This window comes from Anneissia japonica, unplaced genomic scaffold, assembly GCF_011630105.1.
Source record: "Anneissia japonica isolate Jap-2015-1 unplaced genomic scaffold, ASM1163010v1 scaffold2756_len2360902_cov194, whole genome shotgun sequence".
NCBI lineage: Eukaryota > Metazoa > Echinodermata > Crinoidea > Comatulida > Comatulidae > Anneissia > Anneissia japonica.
In genome coordinates, this window is record NW_022719050.1 from 849,684 (window position 1) to 861,099 (window position 11,416).

At 34.9% G+C, this 11,416-nt stretch overlaps 2 protein-coding genes across 2 annotated transcripts in view; one reads left to right on the forward strand and one right to left on the reverse strand.

Annotated features, from left to right (window-relative positions):
• Positions 1-4,828, reverse strand: part of LOC117110749 (amiloride-sensitive sodium channel subunit alpha-like) — an 11,215-nt gene extending 6,387 nt beyond the window's left edge. Inside the window, exons 1-3 of the mRNA XM_033253543.1 lie at positions 4,256-4,828; positions 1,670-1,872; positions 1,124-1,239 (exon numbers count right to left, since the gene is read on the reverse strand). Of these exons, the coding sequence (XP_033109434.1) occupies positions 1,124-1,239; positions 1,670-1,872; positions 4,256-4,822 (886 nt within the window). The 5' untranslated portion in view covers positions 4,823-4,828. The remainder of the gene's footprint in view (positions 1-1,123; positions 1,240-1,669; positions 1,873-4,255) is intronic.
• A 2,769-nt stretch (positions 4,829-7,597) lies between these two features.
• The window catches only part of LOC117110741 (beta-hexosaminidase subunit beta-like), a 9,824-nt gene continuing 6,005 nt past the window's right edge, over positions 7,598-11,416 (forward strand). The window contains exons 1-5 of the mRNA XM_033253528.1: positions 7,598-7,660; positions 8,128-8,177; positions 8,597-8,707; positions 9,591-9,692; positions 10,738-11,051. Coding sequence (XP_033109419.1) covers positions 8,600-8,707; positions 9,591-9,692; positions 10,738-11,051 — 524 coding nt within the window. The 5' untranslated portion in view covers positions 7,598-7,660; positions 8,128-8,177; positions 8,597-8,599. The remainder of the gene's footprint in view (positions 7,661-8,127; positions 8,178-8,596; positions 8,708-9,590; positions 9,693-10,737; positions 11,052-11,416) is intronic.

Consider the following 11,416-nt stretch of genomic DNA (forward strand, 5'->3'; position numbering starts at 1 on the left):
CCAAAAAAAAAAAGTGAGAATGGGTGATAATTTCAATTTAAGTTGAGTAAGCCAAGAATTTTTCTGAGAGTAAAAATAGAAATTACTTTTCCAGCAGATCTGTAAAAGGAATCTAAACTTTGCAGAGAACATAACAGATTATTGGAAAGCCCACACCCTTTTTAAAAGATTCTAAATAACACTGAGTATTGGTTTAATTTAAGAAATTTCTTTATGGAACTTGGAAATTGTGAAAGAATGGAAGCTCTTATAATAAGAGCTTCCATTCTTTCACAATTCAAGTGTAATAATTACCCTTGAACCCAAACCAGGTTTTGTACGTTCTTTGAGATCCAGCGAATTTCACATCAGAAATTGGTTCAGGGTGGTCAAAGAATCATTTTTGGCTTTGTAACATATTTTCAAAATGTGTCGAAAAATCAAAAGATCAGGATCAAAGGTCATAGCCATAGGGTCCTTATATCTCCGAAACCTCAGTTGGTAGTGTTAATAATTAACACAATTATTGTGGTGCCAAATTGTTCGGAACATTCATGTTTCTATTTGCTCTGTAACATTTCGCTAAGAAATGAACGGAAATTCCGTTTCTGACCCTTGACACGTTTCAAGGTCTTAGCCACAAGGTCCTTGTATTGCGGCAACCACTGGTGGTAGAGAGTTAATTATGGAGTCAATTTGTTTGGAGCATTCATGTTTCAATTTACTCTAATAGAAAATTTATGCTAAAAATGACCGGAAACGCCGTTTTTAACCTTTGACACGTTTCAATGTAAGCCATATTGTCTTTATTATCTCGGCAACCACTGGTGGCAGAGTTTTAATTTTGGTGGCAATATGTTAAGGTATATAGGTTAGTATTAGTTTCTGTGTATGTTAATTCCGATGCAATATAGCTGTTAAGAAAATATTTAAGAAATTATGAGATGTTATGGATTATGCAACGAGCTCGAATTATGAATAAAGGTTTGTATGACAAGCTCCGTAATAATGATAACTTCCTGTAGTACCTTTGCCAGCTTATCATAATGAATAACTAGATTTATTGTTCTACATAATGTATGGTGATTTATGTTTTATTATTTATTTTTTATGTTTTTATTATTTTGGAGATAACGACTCTTACCGTAAGTTGGTCCTGCGAATGACGTGGTCTTGTATTCTCCTCCTGCGTATGACGCATTAAGTGGATTGAATGTATAGCAATTACCATGTAACGGATCCAGGAATCTGCTGAAATTTCTTTTGAAAAAAAAAATGGCACATTGTCATTCATCCATGCAATCAACCAAGTAATCGGCCAACTAACCAACCAACCAACCAATGAATTCATCACCAAACATCGATCGATTACGTATTTATACTAATTTTGCTATTATGATTTGACAGACGCAACCAACATGATTTAAAAAAAATGTTTATTCGTTCCAAATGGAGTCCAGATGCTGTGCTCAGCGTCCAAACATTGAAAACGCTAACTTTTTCATTAAACTCACAATGAAATAATTGGTAAAGACAGAACATACAAAGAGCATTGTTATTAGCTGTTCGGGAAAAGTGGTAAAAACCACGGCGATAGTACATGTGCACTTACGTGCTAATACAGGAAAAGCCAATACAATATTCAATCGTAGTATGGAGTTATGGTCGTAGTGAGCTTTATAATACTTACTGTGGTGAGCATGGGTAGCCAATCCACGAGCAATTGACTAGAAGGTCGTTCAGTTGGTGTCCTAAATACTCCCGTTCTCCGTTAGTCATGTCCGACAGTATACGTACTAGTGTTGCCTGTTCTGATGCTATCGTTGTCGGTAGTGAATAAAATGCTGTCTTGTTTTCCAATAACTTATTCCAGTCGTTCCAATTCGTTGGTTGCTACAATAATAATCACATTTAATTTTGAGTTATTTATGATAATAAATATAATAATTATTTTTGTTTTTTATGTTAAGAAGAAACACCTTTGAAAGAAACAACATTGTAGGCTTATGTACAATTGGAGGAAATATTATATTATCAAACGTCAATTAGTGCTACACATTTTTAGTTTAAGAGAAATTGTAAAAGAGAAAGTTCCCAAAGCACTATATAATCATATTGCTATAACATTCATTGTAGTATTTCTATCGTCATTGAACTTAACATATCCTTAAAATGGCTAGAGAATTTCAAAATGTCATTAATGCTTCTTATGCATCTTTGGAGAAACTTTTTGAAAAGATAAAAATAAGTCGCAGAGAAATAATAATGTTGAGCTTATAAGATATTTAAGTAGATTTAAACCGATTAACTAAACGTATTAGTATCGAGATCACTCAAATGCCCATAAAAAGATAAGGACTCAATAACACCAGTAACTAAGACCATGAACAAAAGTGGACTAAAAGCATTAGGATATTTTTTTAGGTTTTAAGGTTATTTTTAATCAACCAATAACGGTGAAAACGTACTTACAGAACGTTTCGAGACCTGTCAGGTCTCATCCCCCCCCCCCCTCCTTCTTCTTAAATAGCAGCTGGTCATATATATTAGACAAATCATGTGCTCCTTCATCCCTGTTCATGGTGTTTACATGTTTCCTGATGTTTATTGACTCTTTTATTTGCCTTTTTTGTGTATCACCCTCTTTTCGTAAGACCGCAGCATTCCAATCTACGATATGGTTTTGTTCAAGTGCGTGATCAGTGAGTGCAGATTTATGTTGAATTGATGATGTTGACGATCTTTGAGCCCTGGTTAAAATACCTTCCGTGTTGTTCTCAGTGTCTGTGCGATGTTCTTTAATGCGTGTGTGTAAAGCCCTCCCTGTTTCCCCTATGTATGCTTGTGAACATTTTTGGCATTGAAGTTGGTAGACATTCTGCAAGTTTTATCTTTGGCGATTTGGTCTTTGGGGTGAACGAGATTCTATCTGAGTTTGTTGGTATAAAGAAAGTGTTCATTTGATGTTGACTAGATTTTTATCCGTTCTGACAGGTCTTTTACGTACGGAATTCCGATGCTCCGATCCGATAAATAATTATTGTTTAAATGAGTGTTTAGATCGGTAACTGTACCATTAGGTAGGACCTAATGTTGGTGGCGCTATTCCAAAGCAGCGCACCGTCATCGCACATTCCCCTGCCAGACGGAAGTATAAAACGATCTGTAATTACGTTTTCACCGTTATTGGTTGATTAAAAATAACCTTAAAACTTACTATTACAAACAACCAGATAATTTTTTTTTCAACAAAGATTTTTTTTTTAAAGAAATTAATTTGGAAGCAAATGTTAAGGTTTAAATGGTCATCCAATACTCCCTTTGACTTCATGTTTTTCTTTCTGTCTGCTTTCGACGTGGTTCTTAGTCTGATGGGTAATTTTTTTTTTAATTTTTTTTTTTGATGTGTAAAGCCGGTTGCGCACGACGACGACGCGACGGCAACGCGACGACGAACGCACGCGACAGCGCGGAACCAACGGATCGCTTTTTAATGAGGATCCGTTCAGACTGCCACTGACAATCAGCAGACGGCCTTGCGTCATCTGTCGCTCGCCGGAAGCAGATGTGGATTCGTCTTGCGACGGTCGTACGACCGTCTTACGACGCAGTGAGTGCCCGGCTGAAAACTGTGTCTTTATTTTCCTTTCGTTTATGTTTTTTGAACTGAATTTTTAAACCTTTTCTGGCGTTTTTCTTTTTTGAATGGGGTTTCTTTGTACGTGCATTTTTCCTACTTTTTATTCCTTTTGTATGATTTTGAGCATAAAATATAATCAAACAAACAAACAAATGATAAATGCCTATGATGTCATAACTTTCAACAATGATAATAGAAATAATAATAACTGCTACGACTACGTGCCTTGTCCAGGGCCACAATACCGCTACACCGACTGCTCCTACATAACCATGGCTGTATAATAATACGACAAAAATGATGATGGCAATATAATGATGGTGCTGATGATGATGATATTAATAACGAATAATAAGAAAATTATTAGATGCTCCCTAAATCTAATTTTGAATTGGATTGGTTTGGATTTGGTAGGAATGAGAACGATTTTAATGATGATGATGATGATTGCGAAATATATTAAAATATACCTGATAATTTTTGATAATCAGGATTATTGTAGTTATAATTATGACGGTGACATTGATAATGTAGATGATGATAATGAAAGAGAAGATAAATAATACCAAAGCTGCTAATATTAATTTTTGATAATGATGAAACAACAAACGAAAATGATAATAAATGTTGTCTGACCTGTTTTGTTGATTCATCAGAACCTTCATATTGAGGTTCGTCATCAGCATTGCGTTCCTGTCTTAGTGCACTTGTTGTATTTATGTCATGGCTAACATACGTCGGGTCAAATTTCTGCCTAAGATCAGTAACATTTGATTCTTGCAGGCGATCATTCTTTACTGGATTTATATTACAGATGGTTATCGCGGGAAAGTCTAACCTTGGACTGAATTTAATTTCAACAGTCGTGTCAAAATCATAATTAAAGTATTGAATCAACAGCTCTTGTGTTTGCCAGAAAAACATTCCAACGGCAAAGCAGAACAAAAGTACCCATGAAAACTTTCTCCGGGTTGTCTTGGCACTTGTGATTTGCGGAATACCATGGGCAGTGGTCGTCGACATGCGCTGCTTCACGAGATTCACAAACGTCTTAACGTCGTCGTCGGAAGCTTTGTCATCATCATCATAATCGTTATCAGTAGCCAAATCACTGTTTTTGTTGTAAAAATATCTCATTTCAGCCCACTGTCGCTTTACAGTTTCCCTAAACTCTTTATCGGCGTACACAAATGAGGGATCCATCCTAAAGGCCTGCTCTGCTAGATTGTGGCTCATAATTGTATTTTTTACTATTTATTGGTGCAATTATGCGTAATAATGATTCCCTGTCAATGTAGACTATGATTAATAACTAATCAATAGTGGCAATTAAACAAGAGGCAATTACAAATAGCATACGTTATTAAATTGCCTAATCAATTATGGCATTAAAATAGGCCATCATTGGGTCTATCCTTATGAGGTCAAATTGGTTAAATGGTTAAAGGGCCTCCTGTCCTAGATTTATTGTTTTGTAGTTTATGTTCAGTGAAGTTATTGTATTATATTTGGATTATTTAAAATAGCATTATACTGAAGGTTTTGCAATTGTTCGAAAAATTGAGATCACCTTAAGCTTTACTGCATTTTCAAAGATGTTTTCCAGTCTTCTGCATTCATCCTAACTCTATTATATCTTATTTTATCTTATTGTATACTTACTATAACGTTATTTATAATAATATTCACTGCCTTTACCTGTATTCTACTAAAATATCAAAGAAAGTACGTCTTGGACATATTTGGTAGAGTTTTCGAGCGGTATTTGTAGGGTATTTGAGAGTAACACGTTTTCCTACTGAACATCATTCGTAAAATATACAGTAGTATTAGTACCGTAATATTTGTTGGAGCAATGCTCAGTTACAGAGATTCCTGGTATTGGTACTGACCTTTTCACACAAACACGAGCTCACCCTCTAATTGTGAGACCCCTCTAATTCGAGAGAGAGAAGTACCAAGTGACAAAATGACAATTAAAGACCACATTTAAAAATAAAATCAAACAGATTCAAGATTTTTTAAACAATAAATACTCTTTAATTTGAAAAATTGAACTTCAAAATTATGAAAGATGTATTTTCATAAATTTATCATTATAAATAAAGGTTTCTTAAATGTATTATCTTTGGAAAAGCTAGTTTTTTAAAAGAAAAAAAAAAGTTTTAGGCCACTGGCTGTCATAAAATATTCAGTAATTGTTTTACAACAGTCTGTTGGCAGCTATTGCCAAAAAGGGATCTTGAATCAGCTACTTATCCCTAATTAATTTGATAGTAATATGTTTCTAATTTTCTTTTTCAGCCATTCAATTGCTGCGCTATACCCCGGCCCCGTAGCCAAGGGGAGGTGGAAATTCCCTGCTAAATGTTTGCCCCCTCACCCTTGCTAAAATCAAAGATATGTAAATAATTAAAAATAGAAGCAAATTATTTTTTATAGTAACAAAAACAATTATTAGTGAAAAATATTAGGGAATTCTGGTCAAGATGGGTTACCTGATTTAATGGTATCATCCAAAGATTTGAAAGGAGAGTGTCATCTGAGTGTTTCCCTGTTGGTATTCGCTTTGATGTGAAAAGAAGTGGATATTCAGCCACGTAGTCAAAAGGGGTTGGTGCATTGCCATTCAAATTCAGCTCCAAAAATAGCGTTACTGAGGTGGGCGTGGCCCTTCTAGTACGTGGTGCCCCTACCCCGATCAACGAGTTTAGCTACAGGACTTTCTATCCCCCACTTTATCTTGGCCACGAGGAACTCTCAAACTCATTGGAGAATTGCTTATTGAAAATTGGGAATTTAAGGAATGGCCAAGTAACACAAAAGAAAATAACATTTTTCTTTATGTAAAGGATGGACACCTGCATACTTAAACATAACTTTGGTCAAATAAAGTGTCAATGTTATGTTTACCTTACCGTATGCTGTTCAGATTTTAAAAAATATGTTTTAAACAGCTTTAAATTGGTGAAAAAAAGGATTTAAAAGCAAACAAAAGTTTCTTTGAAATAAATAAATGGTTGTCCCATGTTGTCTTTTTGAGACCCACTTTTATCTTCGGTCTTCATTTAGAGGTTTCAGGTTCGGTTACCCTCCAATTATGCTGCTTGGAGACCACTTCAAGCCTGTTGTCTGTATTTGAAGGTTTCTCATTTAAAACAAACCCCGAGACCACCCCAAATTTCAGATACACAGAGTGGTCTCGAATACATCTTCATTATGGTTCATTATAAAGGTTAAGAAAACGTCAAACATTGTTAGGAAATGTTGGGAATTATGGGCCATTTACCACATCAAACCTTTCCCATATCTTCAAAAACGTGTTACAGATCTTTTTTCCACCTATAAAACCATTGTCCTAGCTTCTGAACTAAAGTTCACACACGGCGTAAGCCTGGCGTAGTGTATAGTACGCCTTTGTGTGTGAATTAGGCAGTGGCGTTACTTACGCCACTCACAACGCCACCTTCGTGGCGTTATTAACGCTACGTGCAGACCCCAGATTAGTTAACGCCATGGAGCTAACAATAACAATTTGTATACTAAGACCTAATTATATTAAGTTCAAAGGTCGATACTTATGTCAATAGGCCTATATCTATTATGTTATTGTGGATTGTATCCATTTGAGAAAAATATTTGTAACGACTAAATTTGAACAAGTGGTTACCAAAAAATGTTTAGGATTTACGCATTGTCGATGTTTTGTCTCGTAGGCTTAGATGCGTCAAAGTTATATTACATTATACCCGAGCTTCCGTTGACGTATACCGAAGCCTCGCCTGGATCCCCTTGGCCACAGCCCCAAGAGGTACGTTCTGCGGAAGTGGTACTAACACTATCGGATTGGAGGAGGAATTGAAGTTTTTTGGTTTTCTTTTTGTAATAAAAAATCCATGAAATTAATCAAATAAGCATTTCGAATAAAAGATCAGAAGAATTTTCGAATACTTTGTTAAATTTCTCATTCAGATGAACTTGAAATAAACGAGAATGGCAAAGGCAAAATAACTGCAAATGAAGTATGGGGTATTCTTAGAGGTAAGGCAGTGATTTTTTCTCAATCTAGCAGCTTTTCTCATCCGTAACGTAATCCTCTATGTTTTAACGTTAAGTCTACCTTAAGAAATCAATCTAGCAGCTTTTCTCATCCGTAACGTAATCCTCTATGTTTTAACGTTAAGTCTACCTTAAGAAAGTTTAGATTGGATTTACTATACATATATAAAATGTGTATGTATTGCAATATCCTATAAGTGCAACATACATACATTATATAAAATATATATATAAATTATATAACGAAAACTTTTAAAAGGATATAGATTATTTTAATATTTAAAAACTGGGACTGAAGGAGCTTAATCCCCCATTTTCATTCCGCATTAACAAGATAACAATTAAACGAGTGTAATCCTTTATTTATTTAAACAATGTGAATAAATTTAAATAATCCACTTAACTTGATTAAATTGGGCAAATGCTACGATACCGTGTTTCTTCTACAGGTTTGGAAACGTTTAGTCAGCTTGTCTATCAGTTCGATGATGAGGGCGAGGTAGGTTTACAGTGTTGTTTTACCAGTCACTGTATAGTTTTGTTAAATTAATATATTTAAATTTGTTATAATATAAATTGAACAGCAAAAATAATAGCTAATAATAGCTGAGAAGTCCTACAGTACTTCCATTTACTCTACAAAAGTATCGCTTAGGCCTATATACTTATCAGCTGGGCTATAAAGTGGTGGCGCCAGCGGGGTGGGGGTCAGGGAGGGCATTTTCTTCCCGTCGTCTGACGCCACGACTTGTCGTCCGACCAAAAATAATAATTTGCCTTTTGAAAACGTTATTTTTTTTTGCCAATCACAAATATTGTAGTCTAAAGCACAATTTTAGGCCATAATAAGCCATAATATCTCTCCCCATGAATAGTCAAACTGAGCATAAGCGTTTATTTCGTTAATATTATATTTAGTATATGATCAATGCAACCTCAATCACTGACTACCCAAGATACAAACATAGAGGATTCCTTCTCGACACAGCACGTCACTATATGCCACTACCGATCATCCTAAAGCATTTGGTAAGTATAGCGTGACATGGTTTTAACGTTTGTCTACATTGGTATCATTGTAGTTTCCATCACCATTTCCAATATTTAACAGTCAACCCGAATAAAGTTTTTAGTTCATATGTTTAGTTTAATTATTTTTATTTGAATATAAAACACGAACAATTCAAAATACCAACAAAAGTAAAGGGCTTAATTATATTTTCGGGGATCAAGGCATTCTTAACTCAATTTAAAAACCTCTTTTAAAAAATCACTAGATTATATTTTTAGTATTAGGCTTTCAATCCCCACCGATTTTCCTGGACTCATCCCAAAGGCCTGGAAATAACGCTGGCTTCGCTTGCGTGACCTTCTACCACGTTAAAGTCATTACTCTACAACCACACTGGTCAATCCAGACTCCACCACTACCTCACAGGAATTGGGTACTAACGTAGTTTTGACTAAATGGCCAGCCTCTCCTCATTTGTAATTCAAGTCCCCTGGCTGTGACGTAACAAAGGGGCTTTTACGGTGCCTTAGCCCCCACCCACCACTTTTTGTTTAAACGTTTAAAAGAAATAACAGTAAATTAATGAAAATATATGGTAACGTACCGTATTTTAGACATTAACAACCAATTATTAATAGTGTAGTCATGGTCATTGGTATCATGCTCCTCGGTGAGAGCCTTGCATAAAGTTAAGTGGATGTATATTCAGCACCACCCCATCCTCCCACCCTTTCAAAATCCTGGATACGCCACTGCCTTCTAGGTATTTAATAAGCTATGACAATTATTGAATAGTAACATATCATTATAATGGATAAACGAAAGTGGATGAGAGAGTCACTTTAATAAAGCAAAGTTTTACCACATCAGTTTTTTTTAACGATTTTCTTCTATTTTTAGGATGCTATGTCATATAATAAGTTTAACGTGTTTCACTGGCACCTCGTTGATCATCAAGCATTTCCGTTTGTAAGCCGCGTCTATCCTGAGCTTAGTGAAAAGGTTGGTAGAAAAGGAGCCGATATAGACCGTAATGTCTGGAAAGAATACTGTATAGTTTGTTACTGTTGATAGCTCTAACAATAGGATATAATTAGTCTTGAGTTGCCAAAGCACAATTACATATTTTTGCTGAAGCCTAATTTCAGAATTTAGTGCCAACCAGCATGTTTTAAACTCAGAAAGTAACCTTTGCAACGTCCTACAAATAAAAATTCCCCATATACGAACTCTATTTTTTATTTTACAAACGCGATTTGTGGCGATGACATCATTATAAACGTTACTTTCTAACTACCAAAACATTTGAAATTGCATTTACGAAAATCTCGAAAACAACAAAACCTGTTAAACTAGTAAATAAAGAAAACGTTTTAATAAATCGACAAAAAAACTGTTCTTTATTCTTTATTAGCAATCAAGACAGCTGGACGAGAGGGTCTGTCTCTAAGTAAACTTAATTACTATAACATTAAAGTTAATTCAAAACAAATATTAATAAAATGTTCTATAAACAAAACAAAACACATAAATATACATCAAGCTAAAAGTAGTAAAAATGTCAATAAAATTTTTAAAAAACAGCAACAAGGAAAAAGATTAAAATTAAATCTATTAGTTCTTTAAAGGCAAGATCTTTTATAGTGAGAAAATATTTCGTCTATAAAATGATGATAGGCTATATAAGAATGTACATTTTGTAAGTTTAATGTTTAAATTCTTTGTAAGCCTTAGCATGCACTAATTTTTCTATAGAGTTTTTTAAAACCGGGAAATAATGGCTTCTTCGAGTTGTATTTTTTACGGGTGTCTTCAAAATGTGATAATTATTGCTTATTATAGTAGGCCTATCTATTTACTAGGCGCGTACATTAAGGTGTAGGAGCCTATAATAGCCTATTAAGAGCACGTGCAGTAGTAATATATGACTGCACAACAACAGTTACACGCTAAAAATGCGTGGATCAGGGATATATAAAATGTGGTCACACTATTACGACGTCAACGTCAGCACCTGAGTGTATTATGTTTTATTTTACGATTGTAGGGTGCGTATCATCCTCAGTTAAAAGTGTACAAACCTGATGACGTCACCCGTGTCATCGAGTACGCGAGGCTTAGAGGCATTCGAGTTATTCCTGAATTGGACACCCCCGGTCACATGGAATCATGGGGAAGATCTCATCCTGAAATTATAACAATGTGTTATGAAAATGGAGAACCCTTTGGACGTCTGGGAACAATAAATCCTATAAAGAATGAGACGTACACTTTCGTAAGAAATCTCTTTCGGGAAATTGTTGAAGTTTTTTCAGATGATTTTGTTCATCTAGGAGCGGATGAAGTAACGTATGATTGTTGGTAAGAATAGTATCATATTAGGGCGATTTCGCAGCCTTACGAAAACGAATACGTCATTATCATTATCATCATTCGTGCCTAAAACATTCTTGAAAATATGCTGTACGAGCTGAATATGATCCTTGGTTCCTGCAAAAGACATCAATCGCCTTCGTTGCGACAGGGTAGATGACGTAACTGTATTCGTTATCGTAAGCTTGCGAAAACTCCCTATTAATAATATTAAACTTAGGTTGCATGTACCCGAATTTTTAATGTCATTACATTATTATATGTATGCAATATTATTTACAATTCTCAAAAAATCCGAAAGTTATAATTTATAACATTACCGCAAGACATTTTAGAGTTTATCTCCGTTATAT